The sequence below is a fragment of the Odocoileus virginianus genome, chromosome 16, assembly GCF_023699985.2.
Source record: "Odocoileus virginianus isolate 20LAN1187 ecotype Illinois chromosome 16, Ovbor_1.2, whole genome shotgun sequence".
Lineage (NCBI taxonomy): Eukaryota > Metazoa > Chordata > Mammalia > Artiodactyla > Cervidae > Odocoileus > Odocoileus virginianus.
This window is the reverse complement of record NC_069689.1, coordinates 55180781-55198025: the sequence shown is the minus strand read 5'-3', so window position 1 is coordinate 55198025 and position 17245 is coordinate 55180781. Positions and strand designations below refer to the sequence as shown.

At 46.2% G+C, this 17245-nt stretch overlaps 1 protein-coding gene across 8 annotated transcripts in view; it reads left to right on the top strand.

Moving 5' to 3' along the window:
* Nucleotides 1-17245, top strand: part of IL16 (interleukin 16) — a 113325-nt gene that overhangs the window by 53640 nt on the left and 42440 nt on the right. For all 8 annotated transcript variants that reach the window (XM_070478219.1, XM_070478218.1, XM_070478224.1 and 5 more), the window contains 4 exons: nucleotides 563-671; nucleotides 6468-6610; nucleotides 7534-7644; nucleotides 11094-11208. In XM_070478219.1, the coding sequence (XP_070334320.1) occupies nucleotides 563-671; nucleotides 6468-6610; nucleotides 7534-7644; nucleotides 11094-11208 (478 nt within the window). The remainder of the gene's footprint in view (nucleotides 1-562; nucleotides 672-6467; nucleotides 6611-7533; nucleotides 7645-11093; nucleotides 11209-17245) is intronic.

Sequence of the window (17245 nt, the reverse complement as noted above, 5' to 3'; positions counted from 1 at the left end):
GTAATTATTTACTTCCGGCTGTGTCTGGCCTTAGTTTCATCTTGGAGGACCTTTCACTGAGGCACAGACTTCTCTCCAGGTGTGAGGCCTGACTCCAGAGTCCCCAGACTCAGTAGTTGCAGTGCATGGGCTTAGTTGCCTTGCAGCATGTGGGATCTTAGTTCCTTGATTAGGGATCAAACCTGCGTGCCCTGAATTGAAAGGTAGATTCTCAACCACTGGACCACCAGGAAAGTTTCCATCATTCAACATTTATTGTGTTAGTTCAAAATTTATGCAATGTCTATTCATTATTGTAATTTGTATTCTTCATAATATAAAGATACTCATTTCATATTCTTTATTAAGTGAATTATTATATCTATGAGTTAGTGGATGACAAAATGAATTACTGTATCAATGAGTTAATGGATGGCAGTAATTCTAAATTCCTGCCTTCATAGAGCCTGTAATACAGAGGAAGAAACAGACCATCTGACGAGTATTTCCATGGTCAGTGTGGAGATCTCATTTTTTTTTTCTATTCTAACTTTCTGAATAAAAAATGGAAATTGTTTTGCAGGAAACTACTACAACTTCCTCTCGAGAAAAGTCTGGAAAACTGGACCCACAAAGTAATAACTTCCTGTTTCCCAAAGCGTGTCATCAAAGAACACGCAGCAACTCAACCAGTAAGTGTCATTGAACCATCCTCAGGAGCAGGGCTTAGATATTGCTGAATGCAGTAAGTCTCCTACATATTAACCTTTAAGTTGTGAACTGTCAAAGATGCAAATGTGTATTCCCAAGTCCAATCCTGGAAGTTAGTTCACGTGTCTGGCATACATTGTCATGTGCATGCATCCTCTACAAATGGTTGTGTCCTTTAGTGTATAGGACTGTATAGAGGACAGTAGTATCTTAATTTCAAGCCCAGCATGTCTGGAAGCAAGTGTAAAAGCAGTAGTGATGTAGCTGGCCTACTGTACTTTTCAAGGCACTGCACCGTAAGATTTAAAGTGTTTTGTTTATTTTTGGTGTTTTTTTAATGTACGTATTATTTGTGTGAAAAGTGTTGTAAACCTATTACAGTACAGCCAATTGTGTTAGTTGGGTACCTAGACCAACTTTGTTGGACTTTTGAACAAATTGGACTTATGAATGCGCTCTCAGAACAGAACTCATTTGTATGTAGTCAGCTTACTGCATTGGGAATATCAGTGATGTGGGAGGTTTCGGGGAGGGTGGGTCTCTGCTCGCCCAGCCAGACTGCCCCAAGACGGTATCCGCAGCTTTTCTGGAGCATCCTACATTGCATGTGTGGGCCCTGGGGCTGGAGCATCTCTGCTTTTGTCTATAGAGCTTTCTGTGGGTTGGTCAACTCCTCTTCTAGGTGAATCTCAAGTTCCAAGTTGGGAAGAGCTGACACTTGAGGATAGAAGGCAAGGGCTTTACTCCTGCTCTGTCATCTGACAGGCTCCTTAGTCTTAGGAAGTCCGTGGTCTCTCCCAGAGCTTCTATCACCTCACCTGTTGCAGGATAGGAGTTAGGACTGAAAGATGTCATGATTCTTGGTTGTTGCGAATAGGATAACACTAACTCAAAATTCAGGAAAATGTGAAGAATGCAGAAAAGCATCAAGTTAAAACCATGCCAGATCTGAATATTAGAGACCATCTGCATCTCCTGATTGGCAGGCAGATTCTTTACCACTGAGCCACAAGGGAAGCCTTGGTAACAGCTTTCAGCTTATGCCAACTCCAGAGTACCTCACTGGGCTTTGTTGTTTTCTTAAGCCCCATCTACCATTTGTAAATGGCCCCTTCATTCAATTTCTCAAAGTCCTAGCTCAGTGTGCTTTTTGCTTCTGTCAAACTCTCACTGGTCCACGTGCCTATAAACTCAGTGGAAAGAATAGTTTTCTGCACAGGTGCAGTTCAACACCCCTTCATTATTTACTTCTCTTCTTTGGTGTGCTCCTGTTCTTCTATTCGGATGATCATCATTTTGTCAGTTATTTCTAAAAAGTGTCTTGGTTAAATTCATATTTGGCTGCCGTATTTGCTGAACATACTTTTTTCAGTTTATTCTTTCTCTTTTACTTTTTTAACATGAAGATGTTCTCATCTGATCTAATCAAATCCATCAAATTTTTCCTGTCTAATCCTAAAAGTTTCTTCCACATGTAGAGAGCTATTAAATACTTGGTGATGTTTTCTCCCAGTCTTCTTCTCGTGTACACTTATTTAATTATTACACTATGATACTTTTAAAGTGCCTCCAATTTATCAAGATTTACAAGGTAATTATAGATATATGCTTGCACATGTTTCTTAAATCATATTTGATTACAGATTTAGGAGATAACCACAGAGGTTATATAATATGAAGATTATTTTGTGTAGAACCATATTGATTAAACTATTTCTACACAGTATTTTATTCTAGTTTTTAAATTATTTGCCTTCCCCCTAAATTTACTCTCTTTGTACTTTACTTTTGATGTTTGATATGAAACAAGAATCTAGATAGATTTTTTTCTTTTTCCTAAGTGGCTGGTTTCAGCATCAGTCATTGGTAGTTTTTGCCCATCCTCTTATTTCATTCTTTTTGTTTACTTTGTTTATCTCTTGTAAATGATATGCACTTATATCTTGAAAGCAAATCTGGCAGTCTTTCTGAGAGAGAGGCTTAAGCCATTGACTTTAGTATTATAACTAATATTTGCTCTTACTCATATTCTTTTTAGGGTTTCCCAGGTGGTGCGAGTGGTAAAGAATCTGCCTGCCAGTGCAGGAGACATAAGAGTTCAGTCCTTGGGTTGGGAAGATCCTCTGGAGGAGGGCATGGCAACTCACTCCAGTGTTCTTGCTGGGGAAATGCCATGGACAGAGGAGCCTGGCAGACTATGGTCCATGGGGTTTCGAAGAGTCTCTGTTTTTATGGTCATTTGTCATTTGTTTTCTGTGTTTAGTTTTTGCAGTGATTTGGAAGGTTTATTTAGTTTTTTATCACCACTTCTTCATTGATTAAGTCTAATCAATCAGGCTTAATCAATTATTGATAATAATACTTGAGACTGTATTTTTCCGAATTGTCTGCCTTATAGGAGATGGGGTTGTTGATCTCTAGACCCTTTCCCATTTATTTCCCCATTTCATAATTCCATGTAAACTTAAATAAAAGCTCATGTTATTATTGTTGTTCAGTTGTTCAGTCATGTCTGACTCTTTGCAACCCCCTGGACTGCAACACACCCGGCTTCCCTGTCATTCACTATCTCCTGGAGTTTGCTCAAACTTTTATCCATTGGGTCGGTGATGCCATCCAATGATTTCATCCTCTGTCACCCTCTTCTCCTCCTGCCTTCAATCTTTCCCAGCATCAGGGTCTTTTCCAATGACTCACTTCTTCACATCAGGTAGCCAAAGTTTTGGAGCTTCAGCTTCAGCATCAGCCCTTCCAATGAATATTCAAGATTGATTCCCTTTAGGATTGACTGGTTTGATCTCCTTCTGTCCAAGGGACCACAATTTGAAAGCAGGTTATTATATAACCATCAAAACACATAGTTTCCCTGTCAAAAATTGTTTTGGCTTTTGCATTTGGATTTTATAACCCCATTTTCAGTGAACTCAGGGCTACATGTTAACTGGTTTCAGCTCCCTCCCATTCCAGCCAAGGTGATAATTTTGATGTATTTCCTTGATGTTGGAACATATCTAGTAATTTTCAGAAGGGACAGGAGAGGACTCAGACCACCAGTTGGTGCTTTGGAGAGTCTGTTCTGTCCTGACTCCAGGCCTGTGTCCTTGCTGATCTGAACTCACAGTGGGAGCAGGAACCTCAGAAAACCTGAGTTGGTTTTTTTTTTCTCTTTCTGCCTGGCTCAGTGAAGGCAGAAGTGGAGCTGGCGTGGCCTGTCTTGCTCCCATGGTGCCAGCCAGTGACTTTAGGTGCTTCTGTCCTATGGGCTGATCCAAGTTGGCCTCATGTTTACTTGTCCATATTCCCTGAACCCAAGCCATGCATGGCTGCCCTTCTTGATACTGTAGTCCCCTTGCCCTGCTGAGGGCAGGAGAATGGGAGACTGGGATCCATTTCCTCACGATAAAGTAAGGATTGGACTTTTGAGTTTCCCCAAAGGACCACTGAAGGGCTGGACACATCACTGGGGGAGCTTGATAAACACACAAGACTCCCCCAGACTCCATCTGTGCAGGCATGGATTCAGCTGGTCTGGGTGGGGCATTGAAATTTGAGCCACTTATGATAAAACACCCAATAAACACATTGCCTGGGCTTCCTTGGTGGCTCACTGGTTAACAATCCACCTGCCAATGCAGGAGACGCAGGTTCAATCCCTGGTCTGGGAAGATCCCACATACCTGGGGGCAACTAAGCCCATGCACCACAGCTGCTGAGCCTGTGCTCTAGAGCCCAGGAGCCGCAACTACTGAGCCCATGCGCCCTGCAGTCTGTGCTCCTCAACAAGAGAAGCCCGTGCACCGCAACCAGAGAGTAGCCACTGCTTGCTGCAACTAGAGAAAAGCCTTCACAGCAACAAAGACCCAGCACGGCCAAAAATAAATAAATAAACAAAATTATATATTTTTAAAAAACATGATGCCCAGGCAGATTTAGGACCATCTATAGCTACACTTCCCAACTCCGCCCCATGATTCTTTGTCCCCTCTTTCTGGAGCATGGTTTTCTGAACCTCTCGGCTTCCTCTCTCTCCTGGCCCCTCTGGGGTCAGTTGGTCCCTGTGCGTTGGGGAGAATCACCTCCTAGTGTGGAGAGATGCTGGGAGCAGCTGTCCTGGCAGGGGAGTGTTTCCCCAGCCACTCGGATCGCCAGTGAACCACAACACCTCCTTTCTCCCCCAGGCCTTCATCCCTTTCCTCCTCCTCCCTCAAAGATCTCACATCTCCAGGAAAGCCGGTTGTGTCCCATTTTCTCAGCCCACTCTGGGTAGTGGCTTCCTTTCTCCAGCCTATAAACCAATTTAAGTCTTTCCGACCCTAAGAATAAATGCAAACCAAAGCTCTGTGCCAACCTGCCTTCTTCCCTCTGAACCACCACCAATCTCACATCTTTCTCTTGGGGAATTTCCCACCAAAGCCACTTGTGTGGAGGGACACTGGGAAGGCCCCGCCCTTCTCTGGGTGCCTGCTGTCCAGCACAGTGGCCAGCGTCCACATCCTGCTCACTTGGAATGTGGCTTATCCAAATGGAGATGCTCAGAAGGGTAAAAGATGTGCCCATTGAAAAGACTAAGCACAAAACTAAAGAAATACCTCATTAATAACTTTGCAGATTATTTATATGTTGAAATGACAGAGTTTAGGTATATTGAACTAAATAAAATATATTATTAGGAACTTCCCTGGAAGTCTAGTGGTTAAGACTCTGCAGTTCCTCTGCAGGAGACACAGGTTTGATCCTGGTCAGGGAACTAGCATCCCTCAAGCTGTGAAGCATGATCAAAAAAAAAAAAAAAAAAATTATTAACATTAACTCTTTTTCTTTTACTTTTAAAAATGTTGCTACTAGAAATTTTCAGATTACATATATGACTTGCATTGTATTTCAGTTGGGAAGCACTGGTCTTAGACAGTGAGGAGCCATGGCAGATAATCTCTGAAGATTTTTCCAGCTGGAAGCAGTAGAGTAGATTTCCTGGTTGGGTAAAAGGAAGTCTGAGTTTCCCCCTAAAGGAAGAGAAGATGTTTGCCATGCATTTTCTTAGATCCCCAAGGACTCAAGAGTTGACTCTTTGCCTGCCTGTGTTAGGGATGTGTGGCCTTCCCTGGTCCTGCAATGGTACAGAATCCACCTGCCAATGCAGGAGACCCAGGTTTGATCCCTGGGGAGGGCATGGCAACCCACTGCAGTATTCTTGTCTGGAGAATCCCATGGACAGAGGAGCCTGGTGGACTACAGTCCATGGGGTCACAAAGAGTCAGACATGACTGAGCACGCACTCGCGTTAGGGGTGTTTATGTGCCTGTGTGCAAATGTGTGTGTAAGAGGCAGATCATCCAGGCTTCTGCCCCATCTCTCCTCTGGCCCTGCCTGTATGGGGCATTATTTCTGCTTTCCTCCTCTCTGTTGAAATGCCCCCCTCCTCACCCCTGGCAGCAGGGACTGGAGTTGACAGATCATTGTGGTTTCCTGAGCACCCAGCATCCTACTTGACACTTAGGAGAGGGCACATCAACCCTCATTGAGTTGAGCTGAGTCGAAATGGAAGTGACAGTCCCACCCTCATCTTGTGGTGCACACAGCATGGACGAAGGTAGCCAGAATACTGGCTACTTCTTCCTCTGCCCTCCCCTATCATGTACCTGGCGACTATCCTTCAAGTTCACTCTGGCCCCCAGCTCGTGAGGGCTGGCTGTGGGCAAGGATGATGTTCTATCTCAGAGAGCTTCACTCTCTGAGAGCACAAATGATTTCTCCCTTTCTTTCCTCTCCTGGGTTAGGTGTCAATCCCTATTGCACAGGAGAGACAGATTTTTCGACGACCAAGAAGTCAGCGGCTTCCGGGGACAGGCAGCCTTATTCCCTCTGCAGCGGCAGGAAGTCTCTCTCTCAACAACTGGACTTTTCCGCAGCAAAGTTTGTGGTAAGAATGAAGGGTGGGGAGCCCCGAAAAGAGGGAGTGAGGGGAGGACTTCCTGAAGAACCTTCCTGGCGGTTTGATGTCCACAGGGTTACAGTGGTGAGGAGCTGGCTTGGGGGCAAAGAACCACGTGAAGAATGGTCACCTGTGATCATTGCCCATGGCTGCTTCCATGTTATTAGGATCTCATGGGCGGAGAGCACTCCACCTGTGCAAACCCTGAAGTGGGGCTTTACGTGGATCCCTTTATTTCATCTGTATAGCGACCCTAAGAGGTTGTCGAGGGAAGTGGGGGCAAGTTAAGGAAGGCATGGGAGTTCACATTTTAAAAAACAATTTTTTTAAAGAGTTCTATATATTTATTTGACTGCACTGCAAGCATGTGGGATCTTAGTTCCCTGACCAGGGATCAAACCTATGTCCCTGTCATGGCAGATTCTTAACCACCAGCCTACCAGGGAAGTCCCACATCTTGGGGTTCCTGACCCTCTGCCTATCACCCTGTGCCTGGCCCAGATGAGGATCTCCGTAAATGTGTCTTGGATTCTGTTGAGGACATTCTTGGCCATTGGCCCCCCAGCCTCTGCTGGGGGACTCTGTGTATAGGACTCACTGTCTGTGGTCTGTGATGTGTGGTCTGTGACTCAGGACTCACTCCTGTAACAAATCTTAGTGAGCATCTGCCAGATGCTCACTGGTTGAAAGGGAGCCTGGGCTCAGCAAAGCTGTCTCTTGGGGCCACCAAAACAGACCCTTGCACTGGATTCCCAACCATCTGCCCTGCATTCACCACACTGCAGCCGCCATGCGGCGGACACTCAGAAGAGCAGGCATCAAGGTCTTCTCCTCCATGGGCTTTCCCCCTTCCTGGGGGAGTGAGCTGACATCCTTGGACTCATCCTTTCTCCACCTCATCCTTTTTCCAGGGCTTGTCGAGACCAACACGGTCGCTCAGCACAGCTCAGCTTGTGCAGCCCTCAGGGGGCCTGCAGGCGTCTGTCATCTCCAACATCGTGCTGATGAAGGGCCAGGCCAAGGTGAGCAAGGACCATGGCCAGGGGAGGCTTCTGGATGGACACGTGTTCCCAGGGAGCTGTCATGTCCCATTGGGGATAGGGAGCGGTGCTGGGGATCCGGGCTTGGAACAGGAGTGTCAGATGCTGTCATGCAGGCGGGTTCAGGGAGGGGCAGGCAGGCTAGCTCTGCACAAAGCAGGTCACAGGAAGATGAATGTTCTCCAGTTTGTCCCTGGTTTGCTGTTTTTGAAAACAGTTTTACCCAATGATTCAGTTCAAATTGTTGTCATAGTTCAGGTGCTGTAACAAAAATACCATAGACTGGGTAGCTTAAACAGCATATGTTTATTTCATGGCTCTGGAGGCTGGGAGTCCAAGTAGAAGGTGCTGGCAGTTGACACACATGTTGAGTACTTCTTCCATGATTTTACAGTGACTAAGATGGTAAAGAATCTGCCTGCAATGCAAGAGACCCAGGTTTGATCCCTGGGTTGGGAAGATCCCCTAGAGGAGGGCATGGCAACCCACTCCCATGTTCTTGCCTGGAGAATCCCATGGACAGAGGAGCCTGGCAGGCTACTGTCCTTGGGTCGCTGAGTTGGACACGACCGAGCAACTGAGCACACACATAGTTGATGTACAATATTGTATGTTGCAGGTATACAACATAATGACTCACAACTTTTAAAGATTATATTCTATTCACAGTTACTGTAAAATAGTGGCCCTGTTCCCTGGACTGTGCAATGTCTCCTTATAGCCGACTTATTTCACACACAGTGGTTATGGTTCTTTATCTCCTCCTCCTGTCTTGCCCCTGCCCCCTTCATGAGGGCTCCACCTTTATGGCCTAGTCATCTCTGAAAGTTTCCCCCCAATGTATTGATTTGATGGGGGGGACACACATTCAGCCCATGTGTCTCCCCAAATTCAGATATGCAGACTGATTTTTGCCTCACAGTTGAGAAATACTGAAAGATAGGGAGAAAAGCAGTGGAGGTGGTGGGACTGCCCCAGTGCTCCTGGGCACGCCCCGCAGAGCATGCTGCCCCGAGCGAGGAGCTAACATGGGCACCAAAGAACTTCCAGAGTAGACGCAGCTACAGGTAGCTGCAGAGTTCTCAGGCCAGCCAAAGTGACCAAGATGCTTAATGGAAAGGTAGCTTTCTACCCACCTCATGATTTTGGCGTGTCGTGTAAGGGAAGAGCTATTCACCGCAATGGTCTTCCTAGAGGAAGGCTCCACACGTCTGAAGTCCTCCTCTCCAACCCCCATCACTTCTACCTCTTTGGGGCTCAGCAGAGGCAAACGAGGAGACACCAGTGGGAAGAGCTAAGATGACTGTCCCTCTAGTCACAAGGGAGTCACTTTCTCCAGTGCCCGATTTTCTCCAAACAGCTCTTCTTCCTGATTCGTAAATCACAATGCTCTTACCTTCTTGCTTTTTTTGTTGTTCAGTTGCTCAGTCGTGTCCGACTCTTTGTGACCCCATGGACTGTAGCACACCAGGCTTTCCTGTCCTTCATCATCTCTTGCATTTGGGGAGATGCATTTTAATGCAGTTGACTTTGAGATTGTTTTTGAGATTGTCTTTTGCAGTGCTCAAAAGAAGGCAAGGACTCCCCTGATGTCCAGCAGTTAACAGTCTGTGCTTCCAATGCAAGGGATGAGGGTTCGATCCCTGGTTGGGGAACTAAGATCCTATGTGTGCATGGCGCGGCCTAAACAATAAAAATTGTGTACATATAAAAAAGAAAGCAGATCCTATGTGTGCATGGCATGGCCTAAACAATAAAAATTGTGTACATATATAAAAGAAAGCAGAATGGAAAAGGACACCAACTCTCTAGCAAAGATGATTAAAAATGGTGTCAGCTATCTCAGTGTGCATAGATTGTACAGTCAGTGAGTAGACTTCATAGGCATTTGCATCACTGGGCAGATTGAATCGGCCTTGAAGGGAAGCAGGAAGGTATTTGGCATAGGCAGCCTGGAGTGCAGAGCAGGAGTGGTGGCTTCAGAAATAGGGCAGGCCTCCCACTCTCTCCCTGATACAACCTCCACACACAAGACCTCATCATTAACAGGCATGAGTAGGAGTGACGCCAGAACTGAGTTGAGGAGGAGGAAGAAGCAGAGCTGGAAGGATCCACCAGCGCTTGAGATAGAGTCAAAGTCAAACCACAAAACCAGCTGCCAAAACCCAGGCATGGCACCAGGGGATTTGCAGGGACCCTTCCATCAATTCTAGCAAAACCCTGTTATTTTCTGCTAATAGATGAGGAGGGCCTACCTGGTGGTTCAGCAGTCAGGAATCCGCCTGCCAATGCAAGAGACCTGAGTTTGATCCCTGGGTCGGGAAAATCCCCTGGAGAAGGAAATGGCAATCCATGCCAGTATTCTTGCCTGGAGAATCCCAGGGACAGAGAAGCCTGGCGGGCTACAGTCCATGGGGTCGCAAAGAGTCAAACACAACTGATGCCTGAATAACAACGCAGACAAGGAGCTGAGAATCTGGGACTCACAGGACTTGCCACGATCACTTGTTAGTGAGCAGCTGACATGACAGTTACTGAAGATGTTCTGACCCCGGGATCTTGTTCCTCCCCACTGCACCCATCCTGCCTCACTAGGGCAGGTGAAAGTTTGGGTCTAGAGCAATTATTTGAGCCAGGAAGAAGCTGGGAGCCCACACAGGAGCCCATCCACCCCTTTCTCATTTTCCTACCACTGTGCTTCTCCTGGACACCACTGGTCTCCCCCATCCTGCAACACCTACCACCTTCACCAGAAGCTCACTCCAGCACTGTGTCCACACTGCTTTCCTGTCTGGCCCCTGCTCACTGGGTTCTCTTAGGATCTGAAGGTGGCTCTCAGGCCTGCCACCTCTGTGATGCTGGGTGATGCATGAACTTCTCCGAGGAGCCTAGGAGAAATTGCCCAGCAGCAGTGATGCTGTTACCTGGCAGCCATCACTTGGAGGGATCTTCCTGGGAGCCATGCTGCTGACCACGCCCTGGCATGCTTGTGAGCTGAATCCAGAGGCCCAGCCTCCAGCCAGCATTCATGCCTTCACTATACAACATATGTTTCCTGAGTATCTGCCTCCAGAGGCCAGGCCCTGACAGATAAGATGCACCCACTGCCTCCCGTGAGCTCACAGTCTCAAGAGGAGCTCCCTGCGACCCAAGCTAAGCCTTCTTGGGAAGTTGTTGCTGTTGTTTAATCATGTCTGACTCTCTGTGACCCCGTGACCTGTGCCCACCAGGCATCTCTGTTCATGGGATTTCCCAGGCAAGTATACTGCAGTGGGTTGCCATTTGCTTTCTTAGGGGATCTCCCCCACCCAGGGAGCGAATGTGAGTTTCCTGCACTGGCAGGTGGGCTCCTTTATAACTGAGCCACCGGGGAAACCCCTATGAATGGCATGGAACACGCCTCAGTCTGACCTTCTCCTCTTCTTTCCCAGGGCCTGGGCTTCAGCATTGTTGGAGGCAAGGACAGCATTTACGGCCCCATTGGAATTTATGTTAAAACCATCTTTGCAGGAGGAGCAGCAGCAGCTGATGGAAGGCTACAAGAAGGTAGATCTCCCGGGCTTTACTAGGTGACGTTGGAGGAATCAAAAGAGAATCCCCAGGCTTCCAGTAGGAACTGTTTGTGTGGACCATTTTAAAGTCTTTATTGAATTTATTACAAAATTGCTTCTGTTTTATGTTTTGGTTTCTTGGCCGTGAGGCATGTGGGATTTTAATTCCCCAACCACGAATTGAACCCAGACCCCCTGCATTGGATGGCAAAGTCTTAGTCACTGGACCACTAGGGAAGCCTCAGTAGAAGCTCTTGGGAACGTTACATGTGTCTCAAGCCTTCAGAATCCAGCTTGCATGGATTCTGCAGAGTCTGCAGGCAGTGGGGTACATGGCCGTGATGGCTGTGTCATGCCTGGCCCATTGGCTGGGTGTGTTTGCACACTCAGTCTCAGTCCTGTCACTGGCCTGGGACAGAGGATCAAGGCATTTGCTCTGCCCCTTGCATTCCTATTGTGCCTTTGCTTTTCAAGGCTCCTCTCAGTTGCTGGCACCACCCCCCCCCCCATTAACATCCTTTCTTTTCTGTTGTCTGCCCACCCCAGCCCACAACCATGGGGAGCCAGACCCAGTGCTCTAATGAGTTGGGTGAACGTTCTCTGCGGGCCTGCCCCGTTCTGGACCCTAGGAGTGCAGAGGGTTATCAGACGGGGTCCTTCTACTGAGGAGCTAATGGTCCACCCGCTGCTCTCCTTCCCCTTCTGCCCACGCTGTGCTATCAACTGCCTCCCTTCAGCTTTTTCATCTCTTTTGGGGAGGGAAGCCCCTGAGAGGAAGGGGTTAAAGGGCCTGAGATGCTCCCCGAGTGCCCCTCTCTGTCTCCTTGTCCTGGAGGGGAGGGTTTTCTCCCCACCCAGTCCTACCCCACAGTCACCCCCCCCCAGTTATTGGACAAGAGGCTTGACCCCATGTTCTAACTGGAAGGCAGAATTTGGGGGCAGATGGTTAGGGAGCAGACTGAAAACCCTGCAGACCTGGCACTGGGCTACAAATGGATCTTTAAAGACAATAGACTTCACAACCTTCCTTCTCTTCCCTACCAGGCCAGTTTCTGTATACTCTGCTGGAAGCCTCACCACTTTTAATAATCTAACTTGTTCAGGGTAGGGTCTACCAACTAGAGCCTTGCAGGCCACGGCTGGGCCACTGCCTATGTTTATAAGGCTCACGAACGAAGGACAGTTTTCCTGTTTCTTCAATGACTGAAAAAAAGTCAAAAGAGGTTTTGATGCTTTTGTGACAAATTAAATTCAAATTTCAGTCTCCATAGAAAAGCTTTACTGGGACACAACCATGCTCATTCATTGACCTCTGGTCTACAGCTGCTCTTGGGCAGCATTGAGTAGTTTCTACAGACAGCTTGTGCTTGCAAAGTTTAAAACGTTTTCTGTCTGGCTCTTTATAGGAAAAGTTTGCCAATTGTAACATTATACAGGGTTATGCATATGGATTTTATTATATGGACAGTGGGAGTGTTGGAAGCTTTTCCTAATATTGGAGGGACCAGCCAGGACCAGGGTTTTTTTGTTTGTTTTTTCTTAAAGATGATTCAGGAAGCTGAGTGTAAGACGAAGTGGACTGGCCAGACACCAGAAAGAGTAAAACCAGTTCAGAGGCTGTTCAGAGGCTGAAGAGCCAGGCTCCCAGCTCTTCAGGGTCTTTCCTGAGGCCGTAAACTTGGGAGGAGACAGATGCTGAAGGGTGAAGCAGTGGCTTCTGTGGAGGTGGCAGATGAGGCCAGAGAACCCCTGAAGGTGTCTGATCTTAGTGAACTAGAGAACGATGATGAATGACATAGAAAAGAGGCGGAGGACTGGATAAATCACAAGCTGGAATCAAGATTGCCCAGAAAAATATCAACAACCACAGATATGCAGATGATACAATTTTAATGCCAGAAAGTGAAGAGGAACTAAAGAGCTTCTTGATGAGGGTGAAAGAGGAGAGTGAAAAAACTGGCTTAAAACTCAACATTCAAAAAACGAAGATCATAGCATCCGGTGCCAACATTTCATGCAAATAGATGGGGAAAAAGTGAAAACAGTGACAGATTTTATTTTCTTGGGCTCCAGAATCACTGCAGACAGTGACTGCAGCCACAAAATTAAAAGATGCATGCTCCTTAAAAGAAAAGTTATGACAAACCAAGACAGCATATTAAAAAGCGGAGACCACTTCACTGACAATGGTCCATCTAGTCAAAGCTATGGTTTTTCCAGTAGTCATGTATGGATATGAGAGTTGGACCATAAAGAAAGCTGAGTCCCAAAGAACTGATGCTTTCAAACTGCGGTGCTGAAGAAGACTTTTGAGAGTCCCTTGGACTGCAAGGAGCTCAAACCAATCAATCCTAAAGGAAATCAACCCTGAATATTCATTGGAAAGACTGACTCTGAAGCTGAAGCTCCAATACTTTGGCCACCTGATGTGAAGAGCAGACTCATTGGAAAAGACCCTGGTGCTGGGAAAGATTGAGGGCAGGAGGATTAGGGGCAACAGAGAATGAGATGGTTGGATGGCATCACCGACTCAATGGACATGAGTTTGAGAAAACTCCAAGAGAAGGACAGGGAAGCCTGGTGTGCTGCAGTCCATGGGGTTGCAAACAGTTAAACACGACTTAGTGACTGAACAGCAACCACAAGAAGGTGAAGGAAGAGGACCAAATGAAGATATTCAGTTTTAAACAGCTGAGTGGAGTCAGGTCTCCAGGTGACCACTAGGTGGCGCAGTCCAACAGGCGAATGAAAATTTGGGTCCCAGTTCAAGAAGGGAGTTAAGCTTGTTGAATTGTTTATAGGGTCATGTGGAAAATAGCTGAAGTTACAGAGTGGATAAAGGAGGCAGGGAAGAGAGGAGAGTGAAGAGGGCTGAGGCACAGCTTTAGGAGAATAACTGAATCCAGAGGCCTGCAGAGGAGTGCCTGAGAGAAAAAGAGGCAAGTGGATCAGAATCTTGAGACTCTGATTTATATCTGCTGAACTTTTCTGTGTTTGAATAAAAGGTGGAGGAAGAACTGAACTGGCCAGGAGAAACCAGCTTCATGGATTTGCTTTCCAGGTTTTTGTCTCCCTTAGTTCATAGCAATCGTAAGAGTTCGGTGAAAAAGACGGTCAACTAGTTTGCAGTCCTTGATTCTAGCCTCAGATAATTAACTGAATCCCATTTTGTAACTTCTTTCAAAAGTGAAGCTTAAGCATAGGGCCTCGAGGTGCTTCCATGGTGGCTCAGTGGTAAAGAATCTGTCTGCCGATGCAGGAGACACAGGTTCGATCCCTGGTCAGGGAAGATCCCACATAGTGAGGAACAGCTAATCCTGTGTGCCACAGCTATGAAAGCCCTCTCACCCCAGAGCTCATGCTCTGCAACTAGAGAAACCACCACGATGAGAAGCCCACGCACCACAACTAGAGTGTGGCCCACCGGCAACTAGAGAAAAGCCCACATAGCAACAAAGACCCAGCACGCCCAAAAATAAATTAATCAATTTTTAAAAAAAGGAATAGGGCCTTGAATTCACAGGAGATATATCTATTGTGCCAACTGAAAAAAAGAAGATGCACAAGGTGAGAGTTAGAGTTAAGTTTCATTTGGGGCAAAATGAGGGCTGCAGCCCAGGAGACAGCACCTTACGTAGTTCTGAGAGACTGCTCCAAACAGGTAGTGGGGAAGGTCAGTATGTAAGATTTTGGTGAAGACGGCATTCAGTGCAATCAAGCACTCACTTTACTAGAGGCTTTCTGCTAGTTACGAGGAGCTAATGTCACTAAGAGCTAATCTTAGTGCTTTTCTAGATATGAGGAAATGTGAGGATTGGGGTCATAAAATCAGTTCCTGAAATTATCTAACTATCTATAAAGATCTGTTCCACCAGTTTCGCTAGAGCTCAAAGTGCCTCACTCTCTACCCTGGACTCGCTTCAGGGTGTGTCAAAAGTCCACAGCTGCAGCGGCACAGGGTTCAGTCTCCGCAGAGGCAGGTGGCAGATGCCCTTGGCAGGTGCCAATTTGTAGCTGACAGGTGCAGCAAAACTGTTGTGTCCAGATTAAGGCTAATATATTTTATCTCTATTCCCCTTGCAAAAAAATGATTGTGTAAGATTTATATGGCGAAACCAAGGCTAATCACCTCCCACCAGAAATGACCAAATAAGGAATAAAGACTGGGGAGTCCCAGAGTTGGGCTCCGTGGCTCCCTTGGGATGGACCTTCTAATAATTTGAAGACAAGTTCAGGATTTTATGTAATGAAGAATGGGTAGTGAAGTATGAAGTATGTGCTTTATAAATCCTTCCTTCAGCATGCACTTAGTTATATTGTGATTATTTTTTTAATTTGTGAGTTTTCATTCCTCAACTTGGCATCTTCTAAGGACGAGGACTGAGCCTTTTGTTTTTCTCCTCTAGTTTTAGCAACTGAACATATCAAGCTGATTTGAATATTCTCCCCACCTCTTTTATTGTCACAGACACATTGGATAAAACAGCACTTTCAAATTCTAGAGAAAGAAATGGAAACGCCCAGCTTTTCAGACACAAAGAAACCGCTTAATCTCAAGTATGACATTCCCAGGAGTTGATGATGTGATAGTGAAACTGACTGGTGTCGTTTCCAGGGCTCCAGAAAGCTCTGGTACCATTGTTCTTTATGTCTCAGCACAGAAAGAATTCAGTGAGAGACAAAGAGGTAAAGGTGTGGTTTATTAGAATAGGACACTTGTGAGTTCTATAGGTAGGCAGATGAGAAATGCCACACCCTGAGAACTTACGGGGCTACAGTTTTATAATAATAAGGAAACGTGGGTAGAAGAAGACCTTCTTTCTCTTTCTTGAGTAGACGTCGTGCGTCCATCATCAGCTCCTCCTCCAGGTTGGCCAGGCACGTTTTCTTGTCCCTATAGGTCAAGCTAGGTCCACACATTACTCTTTTTCATGTGTGCAGAGAGCGTGTCCTGGGGATTATTAACTTAGCTCACTGGGCAGGATGTGGGGCTCACGCCACTGTTGTTTTTCTGTTTGGGGGCATGTCTCCAGCTTCTGTTGCATGGTTTTGTTGCTAAACAGGCCTGCTTGGTTCTGTGGTTAAACAAACCTGCTTTCCTAAGTAATCATTAGCTGACAGGCTCTCCCATATTTTTTCTACTCACAGTCCCCTAGTGGGATTAACTATTTAATCACCTACTTTGTCTCTTCACTCTGCCCCTGTCAATAGCACAGGAAGCTGCTTATGGGGCATAAGGCCCAGGGGCTGGGGCTTGATGCCCACACAGGGACAGGGGAGGTGGCCATGGGCCCTGGAAACCTCTGAGAACCTGCAGAAAGCCTTTGTGCTCATGAGCCAGCAAGCTAAGGGAAGCAAGGGGGAAATATAACTTTGTCCTCAGCTCTTGGGTGGAGGAAAGACATCTCCCTCAAGAAAACAAAGAATCAGCCTGTGTCTGGGTGAGTCTGCAGCTTTCCCATCAGAACCTGGGTCTCAGGACTTCCACACCACCGAGCTTATGTTACAACTAGTCCTAAACCAGTCCTGAGACCCCTGGGTGCCTACTGGAAAAAAAGGGAAAAAATAAAAGCAGTCTGAGGGCTATGGGAGTTCCACTAGTTAACAAGCTCCCCTTGAAAAATGGGTTGAAAATAAAGACTATAACTTTTCAGCCATAAAAAGAATTAAATCCTGCCACTTAGGACAGCATGCATGGACCTTGAAGACATTATGCTGTGTGAGATAAGTCAGACAGAGAAAGACAGTACATGATCTTATTTACATGTGGACTAAAAACAAAACAAAAAACCTGAACTCACAGATTCAGAGACTAAATGGGTGGTTTCTGGAGGTGGTCAGAAGTCATGAACTTCCAGTTATAAAATGAATCAATCATGGTGACTTTAGTTAATAATGTATTGTGCGTTTGAAAGTTGCTGAGAGAGTAGAGCTTTTCGAAAGTTTTTTTTTTTTATTGAAGTATAGATGATTTACAGTGTTGTGCTAATTTCTGCTGTATAACAAAGCAACTCAGTGATACACATTTATAT